This window comes from Pseudophryne corroboree, chromosome 2 (genome assembly GCF_028390025.1).
Source record: "Pseudophryne corroboree isolate aPseCor3 chromosome 2, aPseCor3.hap2, whole genome shotgun sequence".
Lineage (NCBI taxonomy): Eukaryota > Metazoa > Chordata > Amphibia > Anura > Myobatrachidae > Pseudophryne > Pseudophryne corroboree.
The window spans coordinates 468,126,495-468,151,173 of record NC_086445.1 but is presented as its reverse complement, the minus strand read 5'-3'; the positions used below and the strand labels follow the sequence as shown (position 1 = coordinate 468,151,173).

Below are 24,679 nucleotides of genomic sequence, written 5' to 3'. Positions count from 1 at the left end.
TTAGCGGGACAGAAGCCCGCCGTCGAGGGGGCGGGGCTTCTCCCTCAGCACTCACCAGCGCCATGTTTTTCTCCACAGCACAGCTGAGAGGAACCTTCCCGGACTCTCCCCTGCTTATACCACGGTAGAAGAGAGGGTTTTAAAGAAGAGGGGGGGGCACATAATTCGGCGCAGATAATAACAGCGCTACTGGGTAAACATTAAATTGCTGTGTTTTTTCCTGGGTCATGTAGCGCTGGGGTGTGTGCTGGCATACTCTCTCTCTGTCTCTCCAAAGGGCCTTGTGGGGGAATTATCTTCAGATGAGCATTACCTGAGTGTGTGGTGTCGGTACGTGTGTCGACATGTCTGAGGTAAAAGGCTCTCCTAAGGAGGAGATGGAGCAAATGTGTGTGTGAGTGGTGTCTCCGTCGACAACGCCGACACCTGATTGGATATGTGAAATAAAGTGCTGAGGTAAATTTATTGCACACAAGATTAGAGAACAGACAGTGAATCTACACAGGTCTGTCCCTATGTCGCAGAGACCTTCAGAGTCTCACAATGCTCACTATCCAAAATAATAGACACTGATATCGACACGGAGTCTGACTCCATTGTCGACTACGATAATGCAAAGTTACAGCCAAAACTGGCAGAAAAGTATTCAATATATGATTATTGTAATAAAAGATGTTTTGCATATCACTGATGACTCATCTGTCCCTGACACGAGGGTACACATTTTTAAGGAGAAGAAAGCTGAGGTAAATTTCCCTCCTCTCATGAAGAAAAAGAGCGGGAGTCTCCAGACAAGAAGCTGCTGCTTCCCAAAAAGAATTCTCGGAGTATATTTCCCTACTAGGGCCAGGATACGATGGGAATCTTCCCCTAGGGTGGACAAAGCTTTGTCACGTTTACCCAAAAGGTAGCGCTGACTTAACAGCTATCCTCAGGGATCCTGCAGATAGCTTGCAGTAAAAGTACTTTGTAGTCCATTTACACACATTCTGGTACACTACTCAGACCGGCGATTGTGTCGGCATGGGCTTATAGCGCCGTAGCAGCGTGGACAGATACCTTATCAGCGGAGATTGAAACCCTAGATAAGGATACCATGGTATTGACCCTAGTATATGTATGTATGTATGTATGTATGTATGTATGTATGTATGTATGTATGTATGTATGTATGTATGTATGTATGTATGTATGTATGTATATATATATATATATATATATATACAGTGATCGCGCTGAGACCAAAAAAAAGTGGGTCCCAGGGACCCCTCACTTTTAAAAATTGGGGTCCTACTTGTCCTTTTCTGGGTCCCATCGGAATGAAGGTTTTAATTAGTCTTATTAATGATTCAAACATAAAAACACAAACTTGATTTGGACACTACAAAAGGGGTGCAAGGGGGAGGATGGGGTGACGATGCTGCTGGGCTGTGTAGCATACAGGACACCCCGCACTTTAGATGTAATTAGACATTTTGGTGACCTTGTGGCAGAAAGAGAATTGGTTCTCCCGCACTGAGACTGAAAACTGTGACAGTGCGCGCCGAAGGCGCGCTGGAATTTTTTAGGGGCGTAGCTTCGTGGGGAAGGGGCGTGGTCACATAATAGTACCAATTCACATTATTCCACACAGTAGTGCCGCTTATACACATTGCACCAGGTAGAACCTCACATACACACTGAGCCAAGGAGAGCACGTTATTCACATTGCACCAGGTAGAGCACGTTATACACATTGCGCCACACATTGCACCAGGTAGAGCACGTTATACACATTGCGCCACACATTGCACCAGGTAGAGCACGTTATACACATTGCGCCACACATTGCACCAGGTAGAGCACGTTATACACATTGCGCCACACATTGCGCCAGGTATAGCACGTTATTCACATTGCGCCAGGCAGAGCACATTATTCACATTGCGCCAGGCAGAGCACGTTATTCACATTGCGCCAGGTAGAGCACTTAACAATTATATGATTAAAAAACAGGACAACATTATTAAATAATACATTTTCTATATGTAATGGCTTTATGGTGCCGCTATAATAGAGCCCCAGACTGGATTTAGACACTACAAAAGTGTTGTGGGGGAGGGAGGGTGACAATGCTGCTGGGCTGTTATCATATCGGAAGTATGCATTCAGGATCCTGGCTGTCGGGATCCCAGCAGCCGTAATACCGATGCCGGAATCCTGACAGCAGCCACAATACCAACACTGGCATCCAGAGGTGATCAGGATCCCGGCAACGATATCCTGACAGTCAGGATCCTGAAGGGAAGTATGCACTGCCGCCACTGGTTTAGCGTGCAAGTGGGAAGGGGGGGGGGGGTTAGGATATGGTGTTGGGGAGGGTTAGGCTGCAGAGGGGGGGGGGGGGGGGTATAGGTGTTAGGCACTAAGGGGGTGGGTTGGGTTTAGGCTGCGGGAAACGGAGGGTTAGGGATGGGAGGTTAGGGTACCCTCTGCACTCGTCACTCTTGTCGGCTTTGCTGCGATCGGGATGCTGGTGTCGGTATACTAAATGCCAACATCCTGATGACGACTTCGGACACTTGGTACAACCACTGGATTTGAGTCATGCTGCCTGTAATTTATGTGCTGACTGATCAACTTCAGTGACACTCACTGTGCTGGCTGCCTTTACAGTAACCAGCGGCAACCAGCAGTAACCAACAGCAACCAGCAGTAACCAACAAAGGCAGACAGCACAGTGAGTGTCACTGAAGTTGATCAGTCAGCACATAAATTACAGGCAGCATGACTCGAATCCAGTGGTTGTATCAAGGGTCCTGTATGCTGCAGAGACCAGCAGCACTGTCACCCTCTCGCCTCACCCCCACTCCATACCACAAAAATGTTGCGTTTAACACCTGTTTGCAGGCGCCATGCAGCCCCCATCTCCGCCATCCCACCGATATGAACAGCCCCCCTGCCGCCACCGTAAGTCCAGCTCACCCCTCCGCACAGCAAGCACAGTCCCCGGTCACCGGCGTTCAACATCCCCGCAGCACAGTGTGTAGCGCGCCGCAGAGCCGTCCTCACTGTCTGTCCGGCTCCCGTGAAGCTCCAGCGGGTGATCGGCGGGGGCGTCCTCACTCTGTCCGGCTCCGTGAAGCTCCAGCGGGTGATCGGCGGGGGGGGCGTCCTCACTCTGTCCGGCTCCGTGAAGCTCCAGCGGGTGATCGGCGGGGGGGGCGTCCTCACTCTGTCCGGCTCCGTGAAGCTCCAGCGGGTGATCGGCGGGGGGGGCGTCCTCACTCGGTCCGGCTCCCTTGAGGCTCCAGCGGGTGATCGGGAGAGGGGGGGAGGCGGGCCGCACCGCCACAAGAGGACTTATAGAAGACCAGCTTCAGCGGAGCATCTTGCCCCCGGTGTGATGTGTGTGCGCGGTGTAGGGGGCGGGGCCTTCTGGGTGCATGCGGATAGAGAGATGCGGCGGCGATTGGATGAGGAGGCGCGGCGGTGATTGGATGGGAAGACAGAGTCTCCTATTGGTGCAGTGATACACAGCGCGTCCTATGGGACCCGCTCATTTTTTAAAACCGGGTACGTCTCTTCCTGTAGCGCGTAAAAACGCGCTATAGCGCGTATTTTGCGATCACTGTATATATATATATATATATATATATATATATATATATATATATATATATATATAATTTCTCTATCGTCCTAGTGGATGCTGGGGTTCCTGAAAGGACCATGGGGAATAGCGGCTCCGCAGGAGACAGGGCACAAAAAGTAAAGCTTTAGGATCAGGTGGTGTGCACTGGCTCCTCCCCCTATGACCCTCCTCCAAGCCTCAGTTAGATTTTTGTGCCCGGCCGAGAAGGGTGCAATCTAGGTGGCTCTCCTAAAGAGCTGCTTAGAAAAGTTTAGCTTAGGTTTTTTATTTTACAGTGAGTCCTGCTGGCAACAGGATCACTGCAACGAGGGACTTAGGGGAGAAGAAGTGAACTCACCTGCGTGCAGGATGGATTGGCTTCTTTGGCTACTGGACATTAGCTCCAGAGGGACGATCACAGGTACAGCCTGGATGGTCACCGGAGCCTCGCCGCCGGCCCCCTTGCAGATGCTGAAACAAGAAGGTGGTCCAGAATCGGCGGCATGAAGACTCCTCAGTCTTCTTAAGGTAGCGCACAGCACTGCAGCTGTGCGCCATTTCCTCTCAGCACACTTCACACGGCAGTCACTGAGGGTGCAGGGCGCTGGAAGGGGGGCGCCCTGGGAGGCAATGAAAACCTATTTTTGGCTAAAAATACCTCGCATATAGCCTCCGGGGGCTATATGGAGATATTTAACCCCTGCCAGAATCCGTTAAGAGCGGGAGACGAGGCCGCCGAAAAAGGGGCGGAGCCTATCTCCTCAGCACACAGCGCCATTTTCCCTCACAGAAAGGCTGGAGGGAAGGCTCCCAGGCTCTCCCCTGCACTGCACTACAGAAACAGGGTTAAAACAGAGAGGGGGGCACTAATTTGGCGTTAGAAATATATAAAAAAGATGCTATAAGGGAAAACGCTTATATAAGGTTGTCCCTATATAATTATAGCGTTTTTGGTGTGTGCTGGCAAACTCTCCCTCTGTCTCTCCAAAGGGCTAGTAGGTCCTGTCCTCTATCAGAGCATTCCCTGTGTGTGTGCTGTGTGTCGGTACGTGTGTGTCGACATGTATGAGGACGATGTTGGTGAGGAGGCGGAGCAATTGCCTGTAATGGTGATGTCACTCTCTAGGGAGTCGACACCGGAATGGATGGCTTATTTAGGGAATTACGTGATAATGTCAACACGCGGCAAGGTCGGTTGACGACATGAGACGGTCGACAAACAATTAGTACCGGTCCAGACGTCTCAAAAACACCGTCAGGGGTTTTAAAACGCCCGTTTACTTTAGTCGGTCGACACAGACAGACAGGGACACTGAATCCAGTGTCGACGGTGAATAAACAAACGTATTCCTTATTAGGGCCACACGTTAAGGGCAATGAAGGAGGTGTTACATATTTCTGATACTACAAGTACCACAAAAGAGGGTATTATGTGGGATGTGAAAAAACTACCGTAGTTTTTCCTGAATCAGATAAATTAAATGAAGTGTGTGATGATGCGTGGGTTCCCCCCGATAGAAAATATGGGCGGTATACCCTTTCCCGCCAGAAGTTAGGGCGCGTTGGGAAACAACCCTTAGGGTGGATAAGGCGCTCACACGCTTATCAGAACAAGTGGCGGTACCGTCTATAGATAGGGCCGTCCTCAAGGAGCCAGCTGACAGGAGGCTGGAAAATATCATAAAAAGTATATACACACATACTGGTGTTATACTGCGACCAGCGATCGCCTCAGCCTGGATGTGCAGAGCTGGGGTGGCTTGGTCGGATTCCCTGACTAAAAATATTGATACCCTTGACAGGGACAGTATTTTATTGACTATAGAGCATTTAAAGGATGCATTTCTATATATGCGAGATGCACAGAGGGATATTTGCACTCTGGCATCAAGAGTAAGTGCGATGTCCATATCTGCCAGAAGATGTTTATGGACACGACAGTGGTCAGGTGATGCAGATTCCAAACGGCACAAAGGTGTATTGCCGTATAAAGGAAGAGGAGTTATTTGGGGTCGGTCCATCGGACCTGGTGGCCACGGCAACTGCTGGAAAATCCACCGTTTTTTACCCTAAGTCACATCTCTGCATAAAAAGACACCGTCTTTTCAGCTTCAGTCCTTTCGTCCCTATAAGAGTCATATCTGCCCAGGGATAGAGGAAAGGGAAGAAGACTGCAGCAGGCAGCCCATTCCCAGGAACAGAAGCGTTCCACCGCTTCTGACAAGCTCTCAGCATGACGCTGAGACCGTACAGGACCCCTGGATCCTACAAGTAGTATCCCAGGGGTACAGATTGGAATGTCGAGACGTTTCCCCTGCGCAGGCTCCTGAAGTCTGCTTTACCAAGGTCTCCCTCCGACAAGGAGGCAGTATGGGAAAAAATTCACGAGCTGTATTCCCAGCAGGTGATAATTAAATTACCCCTCCTACAACAAGAAAAGGGGTATTATTCCACACTATATTGTGGTACTGAAGCCAGAAGGCTAGGGGAGACCTATTCTAAATCTAAAAAAATTTGAACACTTACAAAGGTTCAAATCAAGATGGAGTCACTCAGAGCAGTGATAACGAACCGGGAAGAAGGGGACTATATGGTGTCCCGAGACATCAGGGATGCTTACCTCCATGTCCCAAATTTGCCCTTATCACTAAGGGTACCTCAGGTTCGTGGTACAGAACTGTCACTATCAGTTTCAGACGCTGCCGTTTGGATTGTCCACGGCACCCCGGGTCTTTACCAAGGTAATGGCCGAAATGATGGTTCTTCTTCGAAGAAAAGGCGTCTTAATTATCCCTTACTTGGACGATCTCCTGATAAGGGCAAAGTCCAGGGAACAGTTGGAGGTCGGAGTAGCACTATCTCGGATACTGTTACAACAGCAGGGGTGGATTCTAAATATTCCAAAATCGCAGCTGATCCCGACAACAAGTCTCCTGTGCTTAGGGATGATTCTGGACACAGTCCAGAAAAAGGTGTTTCTCCCGGAAGAGAAAGCCAGGGAGTTATCCGAGCTAGTCAGGAACCTCCTAAAATCAGTGCATCATTGCACAAGGGCCATGGTAAAAAAAATGGTGACTTCCTTCGAAGCAATTCCAGTCGGCAGATTTCATGCAAGAACTTTTCAGTGGGATCTGCTGGACAAATGGTCCGGATCGCATCTTCAGATGCATCAGCGGATAACCCTATATCCAAGGACAAGGGTGTCTCTCCTGTGGTGGTTACAGAGTGCTCATCTTCTAGAGGGCCGCAGATTCGGCATTCAGTTTTGGATGTTGGTGACCACGGAGGCCAGCCCGAGAGGCTGGGGAGCAGTCACACAAGGAAAAAATTTCCAGGGAGTGTGATCAAGTCTGGAGACTTTTCTCCACATAAATATAGCTAAGGGTAAATTTATAATGCTCTAAGCTTAGCAAGACCTCTGCTTCAAGGTCAGCCGGTATTGATCCAGTGGGATAAAACATCACGGCAGTCGCCCACGTAAATAGACAGGGCGGCACAAGAAGCAGGAGGGCAGTGGCAAAAACTGCAAGGACTTTTCGCTGGGCGGAAAATCATGTGATAGCACTGTCAGCAGTGTTTCATTCCGGGAATGGAAACTGGGAAGCAGACTTCCTCAGTAGGCACGACCTCCACCCGGCAGAGTGGGAACTTCATGGGGAAGTTTTCCACATGATTGTAAACCGTTGGGAATTACCAAAGGTGGACATGATGGCGTCCCGTCTGAACAAAAAACGGGACAGGTATTGCGCCAGGTTAAGAGACCCTCAGGCAATAGCTGTGGACGTTCTGGTAACACCGTGGGTGTACCAGTCGGTGTATGTGTTCCATCCTCTGCTTTTCATACCTAAGGTACTGAGAATTATAAGACGTAGAGGAGTAAGAACTATACTCATGGCTCCGGATTGGCCAAGAAGGACTTGGTACCCGGAACTTCAAGAGATGCTCACAGAGGACTTATGGCCTCTGCCGCTAAGAAGGGACTTGTTTCAGCAAGTACCATGTCTGTTCCAAGACTTACCGCAGCTGCGTTTGACGGCATGGCGGTGGAACGCCGGATCCTAAGGGAAAAGGCATTCAGGAAGAGGTCATTCCTACCCTGGTCAAAGCCAGAAAGGAGGTGACCGCACAACATTATCACCACATGTGGCGAAAATATGTTGCGTGGTGTGAGGCCAGGAAGGCCCCACGAAGAAATTTCAACTCGGTCGATTCCTGCATTTCCTGCAAACAGGAGTGTCTATGGGCCTCAAATTGGGGTCCATTAAGGTTCAAATTTCGGCCCTGTCGATTTTTCTTCCAGAAAGAATTGGCTTCAGTTCCTGAAGTCCAGAAGTTTGTCAAGGGAGTATTGCATATACAACCCCCTTTTGTGCCTCCAGTGGCACTGTGGGATCTCAACGTAGTTCTGGGATTCCTCAAAACACATTGGTTTAAAACCAGTCAAATCTGTGGATTTGAAGCATCTCACATGAAAAGTGAACATGCTCTTGGACCTGGCCTGGACCAGGCGAGTGTCAAATTGGTGTTTTTTTTTTCTCAAAAAAGCCCATATCTGTTTGTCCATTCGGACAGGGCAGAGCTGCGGACTCGTCCCCAGTTCTCTCCCTAAGGTGGTGTCAGTGTTTCACCTGAACCAGCTTATTGTGGTGTCTTGCGCCTACTAGGGACTTGGAGGACTCCAAGTTGCTAGATGTGGTCAGGGCCCTGAAAATATAGGTTCCAGGACGGCTGGAGTCAGGAAAACTGACTTGCTGTTATCCTGTATGCACCCAACAAACTGGGTGCTCTTGCTTCTAAGCAGACTTTTGCTAGTTGGATGTGTAATACAATTCAGCTTGCACATTCTGTGGCAGGCCTGCCACAGCCAAAATATGTAAATGCCCATTCCACAAGGAAGGTGGGCTCATCTTGGGCGGCTGCCCGAGGGGTCTCGGCTTTACAACTTTGCCGAGCGGCTATTTAGTCAGGGGCAAACACGTTTGTAAAATCCTACAAATTTGATAACCTGGCTAAGGAGGACCTGGAGTTCTCTCATTCGGTGCTGCAGAGTCATCCGCACTCTCCCGCCCGTTTGGGAGCTTTGGTATAATCCCCATGGTCCTTTCAGGAACCCCAGCATCCACTAGGACGATAGAGAAAATAAGAATTTACTTACCGATAATTCTATTTCTCGGAGTCCGTAGTGGATGCTGGGCGCCCATCCCAAGTGCGGATTATCTGCAATACTTGTACATAGTTACAAAAATCGGGTTATTGTGAGCCATCTTTCAGAGGCTCCGCTGTTATCATACTGTTAACTGGGTTCAGATCACAGGTTGTACAGTGTGATTGGTGTGGCTGGTATGAGTCTTACCCGGGATTCATAAATCCTTCCTTATTGTGTACGCTCGTCCGGGCACAGTATCCTAACTGAGGCTTGGAGGAGGGTCATAGGGGGAGGAGCCAGTGCACACCACCTGATCCTAAAGCTTTACTTTTTGTGCCCTGTCTCCTGCGGAGCCGCTATTCCCCATGGTCCTTTCAGGAACCCCAGCATCCACTACGGACTCCGAGAAATAGAATTATCGGTAAGTAAATTCTTATTTTTATTTCTCTGACGTCCTAGTGGATGCTTGGAACTCCGTAAGGACCATGGGGAATAGCGGCTCCGCGGGAGACTGGGCACAAAAAGTAAAAGCTTTAGACTAGCTGGTGTGCACTGGCTCCTCCCCCTATGACCCTCCTCCAAGCCTCAGTTAGATTTTTGTGCCCGAACGAGAAGGGTGCAAGCTAGGTGGCTCTCCTGAGCTGCTTAGAAGTAAAAGTTTAAATAGGTTTTTTATTTTCAGTGAGTCCTGCTGGCAACAGGCTCACTGCATCGTGGGACTAAGGGGAGAAGAAGCGAACTCACCTGACTGCAGAGTGGATTGGGCTTCTTGGCTACTGGACATTAGCTCCAGAGGGACGATCACAGGTTCAGCCTGGATGGGTCCCGGAGCCGCGCCGCCGGCCCCCTTACAGAGCCAGAAGAGCGAAGAGGTCCGGAGAAAGCGGCGGCAGAAGACGTTCCTGTCTTCAAATAAGGTAGCGCACAGCACTGCAGCTGTGCGCCATTGCTCTCAGCACACTTCACACTCCGGTCACTGAGGGTGCAGGGCGCTGGGGGGGAGCGCCCTGAGACGCAATAAAAACGATATAAAAACCTTATATGGCTAAAAAAAATGCATCACATATAGCTCCTGGGCTATATGGATGCATTTATCCCCTGCCAGTTTCCTGAAAAAAGCGGGAGAAAAGGCCGCCGTGAAGGGGGCGGAGCCTTTCTCCTCAGCACACAAGCGCCATTTTCTTTCACAGCTCCGCTGGAAGGACGGTTCCCTGACTCTCCCCTGCAGTCCTGCACTACAGAAACAGGGTAAAACAGAGAGGGGGGTACTATTGGCATCTAATATATAAATACAGCAGCTATAACAGGGAGTAACACTTATATAAGGTTATCCCTGTATATATATATATATATATATATAGCGCTCTGGTGTGTGCTGGCAAACTCTCCCTCTGTCTCCCCAAAGGGCTAGTGGGGTCCTGTCCTCTATCAGAGCATTCCCTGTGTGTGTGCTGGGTGTCGGTACGATTGTGTCGACATGTATGAGGAGGAAAATGATGTGGAAGCAGAGCAATTGCCTGTGTTAGTGATGTCACCCCCTAGGGAGTCGACACCTGACTGGATGGTAGTAATTAAAGAATTACGTGACAATGTCAGCACTTTGCAAAAAACTGTTGACGACATGAGACAGCCGACAAATCAATTAGTGCCTGTTCAGGCGTCTCAGACACCGTCAGGGGCGCTAAAACGCCCGTTACCTCAGATGGTCGACACAGACCCTGACACGGATACTGAATCCAGTGTCGACGGTGACGAGACAAACGTAATGTCCAGTAGGGCCACACGTTACATGATCACGGCAATGAAGGAGGCATTGAACATTTCTGATACTACAAGTACCACAAAAAAGGGTATTATGTGGGGTGTGAAAAAACTACCAGTGGTTTTTCCTGAGTCAGATGAATTAAATGAGGTGTGTGATAAAGCGTGGGTTTCCCCCGATAAAAAACTGCTGATTTCTAATAAATTATTGGCACTATACCCTTTCCCGCCAGAGGTTAGGGCACGTTGGGAAACACCCCCTAGGGTAGATAAGGCGCTCACACGCTTATCAAAACAAGTGGCGTTACAGTCTCCTGATACGGCCGCTCTCAAGGAACCAGCTGATAGAAGGCTGGAAAATATCTTAAAAGGTATATACACACATACCGGTGTTATACTGCGACCAGCGATCGCCTCAGCCTGGATGTGCAGCGCTGGAGTGGCTTGGTCGGATTCCCTGACTGAAAATATTGATACCCTGGATAGGGACAGTATATTATTAACTATAGAGCATTTAAAGGATGCATTACTATATATGCGAGATGCACAGAGGGATATTTGCACCCTGGCATCTAGAGTAAGTGCGATGTCCATTTCTGCCAGAAGAACGTTATGGACGCGACAGTGGTCAGGTGATGCGGATTCCAAACGACATATGGAAGTATTGCCGTATAAAGGGGAGGAGTTATTTGGGGTCGGTCTATCGGACTTGGTGGCCACAGCAACGGCTGGAAAATCCACCTTTTTACCCCAGGTCACCTCTCAGCAGAAAAAGACACCGTCTTTTCAAACCCAGTCCTTTCGTCCCTATAAGGGCAAGAGGGAAAAAGGCCGCTCGTTCCTGCCCCGGGGCAGAGGAAGGGGAAAAAGACTGCACCATGCAGCCTCTTCCCAGGAGCAGAAGCCCTCCCCCGCTTCTGCCAAGTCCTCAGCATGACGCTGGGGCTCTGCAAGCAGACTCGGGCACGGTGGGGGGCCGTCTCAAGAATTTCAGCGCGCAGTGGGCTCACTCGCAAGTGGACCCCTGGATCCTGCAGGTAGTATCACAGGGGTACAAATTGGAATTCGAGACGTCTCCCCCTCGCCGGTTCCTGAAGTCTGCTCTACCAACGTCTCCCTCCGACAGGGAGGCAGTATTGGAAGCTATTCACAAGCTGTATTCCCAGCAGGTGATAATCAAGGTACCCCTCCTACAACAGGGAAAGGGGTATTATTCCACGCTGTTTGTGGTACCGAAGCCGGACGGCTCGGTGAGACCAATTTTAAATCTAAAATCTTTGAACACTTACATAAAAAGGTTCAAATTCAAGATGGAGTCACTCAGAGCAGTGATAGCGAACCTGGAAGAAGGGGACTATATGGTATCTCTAGACATCAAGGATGCTTATCTCCATGTCCCAATCTACCCTTCTCACCAAGGGTACCTCAGGTTTGTGATACAAAACTGTCATTATCAGTTTCAGACGCTGCCGTTTGGATTGTCCACGGCACCACGGGTCTTTACCAAGGTAATGGCCGAAATGATGATTCTTCTTCGAAGAAAAGGCGTATTAATTATCCCTTACTTGGATGATCTCCTGATAAGGGCAAGGTCCAGGGAACAGTTAGAGGTCGGAGTAGCACTATCTCAGGTAGTGCTCCGTCAGCACGGGTGGATTCTAAATATCCCAAAATCACAGCTGATTCCAACAACACGTCTACTGTTCCTAGGGATGATTCTGGACACAGTCCAGAAAAAGGTGTTTCTCCCGGAGGAGAAGGCCAGGGAGTTATCCGAGCTAGTCAGGAACCTCCTAAAACCAGGACAAGTGTCAGTGCATCAGTGCACGAGAGTCCTGGGAAAAATGGTGGCTTCTTACGAAGCGATTCCATTCGGAAGATTCCATGCAAGAACTTTTCAGTGGGATCTGCTGGACAAATGGTCCGGATCGCATCTTCAGATGCATCAGCGGATAACCCTATCTCCAAGGACAAGGGTATCTCTCCTGTGGTGGTTACAGAAGGCTCATCTTCTAGAGGGCCGCAGATTCGGCATTCAGGATTGGATGCTGGTAACCACGGATGCCAGCCTGAGAGGCTGGGGAGCAGTCACACAGGGAAGAAATTTCCAGGGCTTGTGGTCAAGCATGGAAACGTCTCTTCACATAAATATCCTAGAGCTAAGGGCCATTTACAATGCCCTAAGTCAAGCAAGGCCTCTGCTTCAGGGTCAACCGGTATTGATCCAGTCGGACAACATCACGGCTGTCGCCCACCTAAACAGACAGGGTGGCACAAGAAGCAGGAGGGCAATGGCAGAAGCTGCAAGGATTCTCCGCTGGGCGGAAAATCATGTGATAGCACTGTCAGCAGTGTTCATTCCGGGAGTGGACAACTGGGAAGCAGACTTCCTCAGCAGACACGACCTCCACCCGGGGGAGTGGGGACTTCATCCAGAAGTCTTCCAAGTGATTGTAAACCGTTGGGAAAAACCAAAGGTGGACATGATGGCGTCCCGTCTCAACAAGAAACTGGACAGATATTGCGCCAGGTCAAGGGACCCTCAGGCAATAGCGGTGGACGCTCTGGTAACTACGTGGGTGTTCCAGTCGGTATATGTGTTCCCTCCTCTTCCTCTCATACCAAAAGTACTGAGAATCATAAGAAGGAGAGGAGTAAGAACGATACTCGTGGCTCCGGATTGGCCAAGAAGAACTTGGTACCCGGAGCTGCAAGAGATGCTCACGGAGGACCCGTGGCCTCTACCTCTAAGGAAGGACCTGCTCCAGCAGGGACCTTGTCTGTTCCAAGACTTATCGCGGCTGCGTTTGACGGCATGGCGGTTGAACGCCGGATCCTGAAGGAAAAAGGCATTCCAGATGAAGTCATCCCTACCCTGATCAAGGCCAGGAAGGATGTAACTGCAAAACAACATCATCGCATTTGGCGAAAATATGTTGCGTGGTGTGAGGCCAAGAAGGCCCCTACGGAGGAATTTCAACTGGGTCGTTTCCTACATTTCCTGCAAGCAGGATTGTCTATGGGCCTAAAATTAGGATCCATTAAGGTTCAAATTTCGGCCCTGTCGATCTTCTTCCAGAAAGAACTGGCTTCAGTGCCTGAAGTTCAGACGTTTGTCAAAGGGGTACTGCATATACAGCCTCCTTTTGTGCCTCCAGTGGCACCTTGGGATCTCAATGTAGTTTTAGGGTTCCTAAAATCACATTGGTTTGAACCACTTGCCACAGTGGATTTGAAATATCTCACATGGAAAGTGGTAATGCTGTTGGCCCTGGCTTCAGCCAGGCGCGTATCAGAATTGGCGGCTTTATCCTATAAAAGCCCTTACCTGATATTTCATTCGGATAGGGCGGAATTGAGGACTCGTCCTCAATTTCTCCCTAAGGTGGTTTCAGCGTTTCACATGAATCAACCTATTGTGGTACCTGTGGCTACTAGGGACTTGGAGGACTCCAAGTTGCTGGACGTAGTCAGGGCCCTGAAAATATATGTTTCCAGGACGGCTGGAGTCAGAAAATCTGACTCGCTGTTTATACTGTATGCACCCAACAAGCTGGGTGCTCCTGCTTCTAAGCAGACGATTGCTCGTTGGATTTGTAGTACAATTCAACTTGCACATTCTGTGGCAGGCCTGCCACAGCCAAAATCTGTAAAAGCCCATTCCACAAGGAAGGTGGGCTCATCTTGGGCGGCTGCCCGAGGGGTCTCGGCTTTACAACTTTGCCGAGCAGCTACTTGGTCAGGGGCAAACACGTTTGCTAAATTCTACAAATTTGATACCCTGGCTGAGGAGGACCTGGAGTTCTCTCATTCGGTGCTGCAGAGTCATCCGCACTCTCCCGCCCGTTTGGGAGCTTTGGTATAATCCCCATGGTCCTTACGGAGTTCCCAGCATCCACTAGGACGTCAGAGAAAATAAGAATTTACTTACCGATAATTCTATTTCTCATAGTCCGTAGTGGATGCTGGGCGCCCATCCCAAGTGCGGATTGTCTGCAATACTTGTATATAGTTATTGTTACAAACAAATCGGGTTGTTTATTGTTGGAAGCCATCTTTTCAGAGGCTCCTACGGTCATCATACTGTTAACTGGGTTCAGATCACGAGTTGTACGGTGTGATTGGTGTGGCTGGTATGAGTCTTACCCGAGATTCAAGATCCTTCCTTATTATGTACGCTCGTCCGGGCACAGTATCTTAACTGAGGCTTGGAGGAGGGTCATAGGGGGAGGAGCCAGTGCACACCAGCTAGTCTAAAGCTTTTACTTTTTGTGCCCAGTCTCCTGCGGAGCCGCTATTCCCCATGGTCCTTACGGAGTTCCCAGCATCCACTACGGACTATGAGAAATAGAATTATCGGTAAGTAAATTCATATTATATATATATATATATATATATATATATATATATATATATATACATACATACATACATACATACATACATACATACATACATACATACATACATACATACATACATACATACATACATACATACATACATACATACATACATACATACATACATACATACATACACCCAAAGAGACATTAGTCTACTGGGTTCTAGAGTCAACGCTATGTCGATTTCTGCTAGAAGTTTCCTGTGGAACATGCAGTGGACAGGTGATGCCGACTAGAAGAGGCATATGGAAGCTTACCTTACAAGGCTGAGGAATTGTGTGGAGAAGGGCTCTCGGACCTGGTCTCCACAGCTATAGCTGGTAATTCTGATCTTTTGCCTTATATTCCCTCACAGCCTAAGAAAGCATGACATTATCAAATGCAGTCCTTTCGGTTGCAGAATAACAAGAAAGTACAAGGAGCGTCCTTTCTTACCAGAGGTAAGGGTACAGGGCACAGCTAGTTCCCAGGAACAGAAGTCCTCCCCGGCCTCTACTACATCCACCGCATGGCGCTGGAGCTCCGCTAAGGGAGTCCGCCCCAGTGGGAGCACGTCTTCGACTCTTCAGCCACATCTGAGTTCACTCACAGGTGGTTCCCGGGGCAATAAAAAATTGTTTCTCTTGGTTACAAGCTGGAATTCGAAAGGTGCCTCCTCGCCGGTTTTTCCTTATCGGACCTACCGGCTTCTCCCTCAGAAAGGGAGATAATATTAAATACAATTCACACATTGTATCTCCAACAGGTGGTGCTCAAGGTTCCCCTCCTGCAACAAGGAAGGCGATATGACTCAACCTTGGCTGTAGTCCCGAAACCGTACGGTTCGGACAGACCTATTTTTAAAATTAAAATCTCTGAACCTATACGGGAAAAGGTTCAAATTTAAAGTGGAATCGCCCAGAGCGATCATCGCCAGCCTGGAAGGGGGGGATTTGATGGTGTATCTAAACATAAAGGCTGCATACCTTCATGTTCCCATTTATCCACCCCATCAGGCGTACCTGACAATTGCGGTACAGGATTGTCATTACCAATTTCAGTGTAATTGGCGGAAATAATGGTGCTCCTACGCAAGCAAGGAGTCAGTTGTTCCGTACTTGGATGATCTCCTAATAAGGGCGAGATCAAAAGAGCAGTTGTTGAACAGCGTGTCACTTTCGCTGAAAGTGTCACAGCAACACGGCTGGATTCTCAATTTCCCGAGGTCACAGTTGGTTCCTATAACTCGTCTGCCCTTCTTGGGTATGATTCTGGATACAGACAAGAAATGGGTTTACCTTCAGATAGAGAAGGCCCAGGAACTCATGACTCTAGTCAGGGACCTATTGCAACCAAGACGGGTGTCAGTGCATCACTGCACTCGAGTCCTGGGAAAAACATTCCCTTCAGCAGGTTCCATGCGAGGACTTTCCAATGGGACCTACTGGACAAGTGGTCCGGGTCACATCTACAGATTCATCAGTTGATCACCCTATCCTCCAGGGCCAGGGTATCTCTCCTGTGGTGGCTGCAGTGTGTTCACCTTCTAGAGGGCCGCAGATTCGGCATTCGGGACTAGATCCTGGTGACCACGGACGCGAGCCTCCGAGGCTAGGGAGCAGTCACACAGGGAGGAAATTTCCAAGGTCTTTGGTCAAGTCAAGAGACTTGTCTTCACATCAACATATTGGAGCTAAGGGCCATATACAACGCCCTACGTCAAGCGGAGACCTTTCTTCGCGACCAACCGGTTCTGATCCAGTCAGACAACGTCACCGCAGTAGCTCATGTAAACCGCCAAGGCGGTACGCAGAGCAGAGTGGCGATGGCGAAAGCCACCAGAATTCTTCGCTGGGCGGAGAATCATGTAAGAGCACTGTCAACAGTGTTCATTCCGGAAGTGAACAACTGGGAAGCAGACTTCCTCACCAGCCATACGTCCTGGAGAGTGGAGACTTCATCAGGAAGTCTTCGCCACAGATAGACAGGATGGCGTCCCGCCTCAACAAAAGCTGCAGCGTTATTGCGCCTGGTCAAGAGACCCTCAGGCAGTAGCGGTAGACGCCCATGTGACACCGTGGGTGTTCCAGTCAGTCTATGCATTTCCTCCTCTTCCTCTCATACCCAAGGGTTGAGAATAATAAGAAAAAGGAGGAGTGAGAACAATCCACATTGTTCCAGATTGGCCACGAAGGATCTGGTATCCGGATCTGCAGGAAATGCTTACAGAAAATCCGTGGCCTCTTCCTCTAAGGCAGGACCTGTTGCAACAGGTCCCATGTCTGTTTCAAGACTTACCGCGGCTGCGTTTGACGGCATGGCGGTTGAACGCCGGATCCTAGCGGAAAAAGGCATTCCGGATGAGGTCATTCCTACTCTGATAAAGGCTAGGGAAGGACGTGACATCTTAACATTATCACCGTATATGGCGAAAATATGTTTCTTGGTGTGAGGCCAGGAATGCTCCTACGGAAGAATTCCATCTGGGCCGTTTCCTTCACTTCCTACAAACTGGAGTGAATTTGGGCCTAAAACTTAGGCTCCATTAAGGTTCAGATTTCTGCCCTATCCATTTTCTTTCAAAAAGAGTTGGCTTCTCTACCAGAAGTTCAGACGTTTGTAAAAGGAGTGCTGCGTATTCAGCTTCCTTTTGTGCCTCCGGTGGCACCTTGGGATCTTAACGTGGTGTTAAGTTTCCAAAAGTCACACTGGTTTGAACCACTTAAAACGGCGGAGTTAAAATATCTCACGTGGTAGGTGGTCATGTTATTAGCCTTGGCTTTGGCTAGACGTGTGTCAGAATTAGCGGGTTTGTCGCATAAAAGCCCCTATCTGGTTTTCCATATGGATAGAGCAGAATTGCGGACCCGTTCGCAATTTCTGCCGAAAGTGGTATCATCTTTTCATATGAACCAACCTATTGTGGTGCCTGTGGCTACACGTGACTTGGAGGATTCCGAGTTACTTGATGTGGTCAGGGCTTTGAAAATTTACGAGGCCAGAACGGTTAGAGTCAGGAAAACTGAAGCGCTATTTGTCCTGTATGCATCCAACAAGATTGGTGCCCCTGCTTCAAAGCAAACTATTGCTCGCTGGATCTGTAACACGATTCAGCAAACGCATTCTACGGCTGGATTGTCGTTACCAAAATCGGTCAAGGCTCATTCCACTAGGAAGGTGGGCTCTTCTTGGGCGACTGCCCGGGGGGTCTCGGCACTACAGCTGTGTCGAGCTGCTACTTGGTCGGGTTCAAACACTTTTGCAAAATTCTATAGGTTTGATACCCTGGCTGACTAGGACCTCATGTTTGCTCAATCGGTGCTGCAGAGTCATCCGCACTCTCCCGCCCGTTTGGGAGCTTTGGTATAATCCCCATGGTCCTTACGGAGTACCCAGCATCCTCTAGGATGTTAGAGAAAATAAGATTTTGCTTACCGGTAAATCTATTTCTCGTAGTCCGTAGAGGATGCTGGGCGCCCGTCCCAAGTGCGGACTTCTTCTGCAATACTTGTATATAGTTATTGCTTCAATAAGGGTTACGTTATAGTTGCATCGGTCTTGCACTGATGATATGATGTTTTCATACTGTTAATTGGGTAGTTATCACAAGTTATATGGTGTGGCTGGTATGAATCTTGCCCTTGGATTAACAAAATCCTTTCCTTGTACTGTCCATCTCCTCTGGGCACAGTTTCTCTAACCGAGGTCTGGAGGAGGGGCATAGAGGGAGGAGCATAGAGGGAGGAGCCAGTGCACACCAGGAACTAAATTCTTTCTTAAAGTGCCCATGTCTCCTGCGGAGCCCGTCTATCCCATGGTCCTTACGGAGTCCCCAGCATCCTCTACGGACTACGAGAAATAGATTTACCGGTAAGTAAAATCTTATTTTTTCTCTTGGGTCCTAGAGGATGCTGGGGACTCCGTAAGGACCATGGGGATAGACGGGCTCCGCAGGAGACATGGGCACTTTAAGAAAGAACTTTAGGTATGGGTGTGCACTGGCTCCTCCCTCTATGCCCCTCCTCCAGACCTCAGTTTATTACTGTGCCCAGGGGAGACTGGGTGCATTACAGGGAGCTCTCCTGAGTTTCCTGAAAAGAAAGTATATTTGTTAGGTTTCCTTATTTTCAGGGAGCCTGCTGGCAACAGACTCCCTGCATCGAGGGACTGAGGGGAGAGAAACAGACCTACTTTAATGTTAGGCTCTGTTTCTTAGGCTACTGGACACCATTAGCTCCAGAGGGATCGGTACGCAGGTCTCACCCTCGCCGTCCGTCCCAGAGCCGCGCTGCCGTCCTCCTCGCAGAGCCGGAAGATAGAAGCCGGGTAAGTATGAGAAGAAAGAAGACTTCAGAGGCGGCAGAAGACTTCAGATCTTCACTGAGGTAATGCACAGCGGTAGCGCTGTGCGCCATTGCTCCCACACAGCACACACAAACGGCAGTCACTGTTAAAGGGTGCAGGGCGCAGGTGGGTCGCCCTGGGCAGCAATATAAACCTCATTTTCTGGCAAAGGTACATATATACAGCTAGGCACTGTATATAAAAGAGCCCCCGCCAGTTTTTTTTTCAATATTTGAGCGGGACCGAAGCCCGCCGCTGAGGGGGGCGGGGCATGTTCCTCAGCACTCACCAGTGCCATTTTCTCCACAGCACAGCGCTGAGCGGAAGCTCCCCGGACTCTCCCCTGCTTATCCACAGTGAAAGAGGGTTTTAAAGAAGGGGGGGGGGGGGCACATAATTTGGTGCAGAATACATGATTACAGCGCTATCTGGGTAAACATATCGTGTTTTTTCCTGGGTCATTGGCGCTGGGTGTGTGCTGGCATACTCTCTCTGTCTCTCCAAAGGGCCTTGTGGGTAAACTATCTTCAGATAAGAGGATTCCCTGAGTGTGTGGTGTGTCTGTACGCGTGTGTCGACATGTCTGAGGTAGAAGGCTCTCCTAGGGAGGAGGTGGAGCAAATGTGTGTGGTGTCTCTGTCGACAACGCCGACACCTGACTGGATGGATATGTGGAATGTTTTAAGTGCTAATGTGAATTTATTGCACAAAAGATTGGACTGAGGCTATGGAACAGGCAGGGAGTCAACCCCTGCCTGTCCCTATGTCGCAGGGACCTTCGGGGTCTCAAAAGCGCCCACTATCCCAAATAGTAGACACTGATACCGACACGGATTCTGACTCCAGTGTCGACTACGATGATGCAAAGTTACAGCCAAAATTGGCTAAAAGTATTTGATTTATGATTATTGCAATAAAGGATGTACTGCACATTACTGATGACCCATCTGTCCCTGACATGAGGGTACACATGTTTAAGGGAAAGAAAGCGGAGGTAACCTTTCCCCCCCTCTCATGAGCTGAACGAGTGGTTATGTGAAAAAAGCGTGGGAAACTCCAGACAAAAAACTGCAGATTCCCAAAAGGATTCTTATGGCGTATCCTTTCCCAACAAAGGACAGAATACGGTGGGAATCCTCCCCTAGGGTGGACAAAGCGTTGACACGCCTATCCAAAAAGGTAGCGCTGCCATCCCAAGATACGGCTACCCTCAGGGATCCTGCTGATCGCAAGCAGGAGGTTACCTTGAAGCCCATTTACACACATTCTGGTACCTTACTCAGACCGGCGATAGCGTCGGCTTGGGTTTGTAGCGCTGTAATAGTGTGGACAGATACCTTATCGACGGTGATTGATACCCTGGATAAGGATACCATTTTATTGACCCTAGGACATATTATAGATGCTGTCTTATATATGAGAGATGCTCAAAGAGACATTGGTCTACTGGATTCTAGAGTCAACGCTAATGTCGATTTCTGCTAGACGAGTCCTATGGACCCGGCAATGGACAGGTGATGCCGACTCAAAGAGGCATATGGAGGTTTTACCTTACAGGGGTGAGGAATTGTTTGGGGAAGGTCTCACGGACCTGGTCTCCACAGCTACGGCAGGTAAATCAATTTTTTTGCCTTATATTCCCTCACAGCCTAAGAAAGCGCCACATTATCAAATGCAGTCCTTTCGGTCACAGAGAAACAAGAGAGCACGAGGATCGTCCTTTCTTGCCAGAGGTAAGGTCAGAGGAAAGAAAGCTGCACATCACAGCTAGTTCCCAGGAACAGAAGTCCTCCCCGGCCTCTACAAAATCTACCGCATGATGCTGGGGCTCCGCTGAGGGAGTCCGCACCAGTGGAGGCACGTCTTCGAGTTTTCAGCCACATCTGGGTTCACTCACAGGTGGATCCCTGGGCAATAGAGATTGTTTCTCAGGGTTACAAGCTGGAATTCGAAGAGGTGCCTCCTCGCCGGTTTTTCAAATCGGCCCTACCGGCTTCTCCCCCAGAAAGGGAGAAGGTGTTAAATGCAATTCACAAATTGTGTCTTCAACAGGTGGTGGTCAAAGTTCCCCTACTTCAACAAGGGAGGGGATATTACTCAACCCTGTTTGTAGTCCCGAAACCGGACGGTTCGGTCAGACCCATTCTAAATTTAAAATCCCTGAACCTATACAAGTTCAAGATGGAATCGCTCAGGGCGGTCATCGCCAGCCTGGAAGGGGGGGATTTTATGGTATCCCTGGACATAAAGGATGCATACCTTCATGTTCCCATATATCCACCTCATCAGGCGTACCTGAGATTTGCGGTACAGGATTGTCATTACCAATTTCAGACGTTGCCGTTTGGGTTTTCCACGGCCCCGAGGATTTTCACCAAGGTGATGGCAGAAATGATGGTGCTCCTGCGCAAGCAGGGTGTCACAATTATCCCGTACTTGGACGATCTCATAAAAGCGAGATCACGAGAGCAGTTGCTGAACAGCGTGTTACTTTAACTGAAGGTGTTACAGCAACACGGCTGGATTCTCAATATCCCGAAGTCGCAGTTGGTTCCTACGACTCGTCTGACCTTCTGAGGCATGATTCTGGATACGGACCAGAAAAGGGTTTATCTTCCGATAAGAACTCAACTCTGGTCAGGAACCTATTGAAGCCAAAACAAGTGTCAGTGCATCACTGCACTCGAGTCCTGGGAAAGATGGTGGCATCATACGAAGCCATTCCCTTCGGCAGGTTCCATGCGAGGACTTTCCAATGGGACCTACTGGGCAAGTGGTCTCGGTCACATCTACAGATTCATCAGCTGATCACCCTGTCCCCCAGGGCCATGGTATCTCTCCTGTGGTGGCTACAGAGTGCTCACCTTCTAGAGGGCCACAGGTTCGGCATTCAGGACTGGATTCTGGTAAATACGGACGCGAGCCTCCGAGGTTGGGGAGCAGTCACACAGGGAAGAAATTTCCAAGGTGTTGTCAAGTCAAGAGACTTGTCTTCACATCAACGTCCTGGAGCTGAGGGCCATATACAACGCCCTTCGTCAAGCGGAGACCTTTCTTCGCGACCAACCGGTTCTGATCCAGTCAGACAACATCACCGCAGTGGCTCATGTAAACCGCCAAGGCGGCACAAGGAGCAGAGTGGCGATGGCGGAAGCCACCAGGATTCTTCGCTGGGCGGAAAATCATGTAAGCGCACTGTCAGCAGTGTTCATTCCGGGAGTGGACAACTGGGAAGCAGACTTCCTCAGCAGACCCGACCTGCATCTAGGAGAGTGGGGACTTCATCAGGAAGTCTTCGCACAGATTGCAAGTCAGTGGGGACTGCCACAGATAGACATGATGGCGTCCCGCCTCAACAAAAAGCTACAGAGATATTGCGCCAGGTCAAGAGACCCTCAGGCAGTGGCTGTGGACGCCCTAGTGACACCGTGGGTGTTCCAGTCGGTCTATGTGTTTCCTCCTCTTCCTCTCATCCCAAAGGTGTTGAGAATAATAAGAAAAAGAGGAGTGCAGACAATTCTCATTGTTCCAGATTGGCCGCGAAGGGCCTGGTATTCGGATCTGCAGGAAATGCTCACAGAAAATCCGTGGCCTCTTCTTCTAAGACAGGACCTGTTGCAACAGGGGCCCTGTTTGTTCCAACACTTACCGCGGCTGCGTTTGACGGCATGGCGGTTGAACGTCGGATCCTAGCGGAAAAGGGCATTCCGGATGAGGTCATTCCTACTCTGATAAAGGCTAGGAAGGACGTGACAGCTAAACATTATCACCGTATATGGCGAAAGTATGTTTCTTGGTGTGAGGACAGGAATGCTGCTACGGAAGAATTCCATCTGGGCCGTTTCCTTCACTTCCTACAAACTGGAGTGAATTTGGGCCTAAGATTAGGCTCCATTAAGGTTCAGATTTCGGCCTTATCCATTTTCTTTCACAAGGAATTAGCTTCTCTCCCAGAAGTACAGACTTTTGTGAAGGGAGTGCTGCATATTCAGCCTCCTTTTGTACCTCCGGTGGCGCCTTGGGACCTTAACGTGGTGTTGGGTTTCCTTAATTCGCACTGGTTTGAACCACTTAAAACAGTGGAGTTAAAATATCTCACTTGGAAGGTGGTCATGTTGTTAGCCTTGGCTTCGGCTAGGTGAGTGTCGGAATTGACGGCTTTGTCTCATAAAAGCCCCTGTCTGGTTTTCCATATGAATAGAGCGGAATTGCGGACCCATCCTCAATTCTTGCCTAAGGTGGTGTCATCTTTTCATATGAACCAACCTATTGTGGTGCCTGTGGCTACGCGAGACTTGGAGGATTCAGAGTCCCTTGATGTGGTCAGGGCTTTGAAAATTTACGTGGCCAGAACGACTAGGGTCAGAAAACCTGAAGCACTATTTGTCCTGTATGCAGCCAACAAGGTTGGTGCTCCTGCTTCAAAACAGACTATTGCTCGCTGGATCTGTAACACGATTCAGCAGGCTTATTCTACGGCTGGATTGCCGTTACCGAAATCGGTTAAGGCCCATTCCACTAGGAAGGTGGGCTCTTTTGGCGGCTGCCCGAGGTTTCTCGGCTTTACAATTGTATCGAGCTCCTACTTGGTCGGGTTCAAACACCTTTGCAAAGTTCTATAAGTTTGATACCCTGGCTGAGGAGGACCTCCTCTTTGCTCAATCAGTGCTGCAGAGTCATCCGCACTCTCCCGCCCGTTTGGGAGCTTTGGTATAATCCCCATGGTCCTTACGGAGTCCCCAGCATCCTCTAGGACGTAAGAGAAAATAAGATTTTAAACCTACCGGTTAATCTTTTTTTCGTAGTCCGTAGAGGATGCTGGGCGCCCGTCCCAAGTGCGGACTACTTCTGCAAGACTTGTATATAGTTTTGCTTACATAAGGGTTATGTTATAGTTTCATCGGTCTCAGACTGATGCTGTGTTGTTTTCATACTGTTAACTGGTTAGTATATCACAAGTTATACGGTGAGAATGGTGTGGGTTGGTATGAATCTTGCCCTTGGATTAACAAAAATCCTTTCCTCGTACTGTCCGTCTCCTCTGGGCACAGTTTCTCTAACTGAGGTCTGGAGGAGGGGCATAGAGGGAGGAGCCAGTGCACACCCATACCTAAAATTCTTTCTTAAAGTGCCCATGTCTCCTGCGGAGCCCGTCTATCCCCATGGTCTTTACGGAGTCCCCAGCATCCTTTACGGACTATGAGAAAAAGATTTACCGGTAGGTTTAAAATCTAATTTTTACATTTGTTCGTCACTTCAGGGTAACAGCCTGAATTCCTTTTACGACCAAAGGGATTACATGGTCCGTTGCATCCACTACTGGAAGAAAGTGCTGCCGCTTTTGGACTTGGTCAAACAGAAGAGGAGCATTCCTGAACCAGTTGACCCTCTCTTCAAACATTTTCATTCCAAAGATATTAAGGTATCCAC

General features: G+C 49.2%; 1 protein-coding gene across 1 annotated transcript in view; it reads left to right on the top strand.

Annotated features, from left to right (window-relative positions):
- The window catches only part of LOC135028869 (E3 SUMO-protein ligase RanBP2-like), a 306,830-nt gene that overhangs the window by 95,602 nt on the left and 186,549 nt on the right, over positions 1-24,679 (top strand). The window contains exon 13 of the mRNA XM_063953806.1: positions 24,510-24,671. Within this exon, the coding sequence (XP_063809876.1) occupies positions 24,510-24,671 (162 nt within the window). The remainder of the gene's footprint in view (positions 1-24,509; positions 24,672-24,679) is intronic.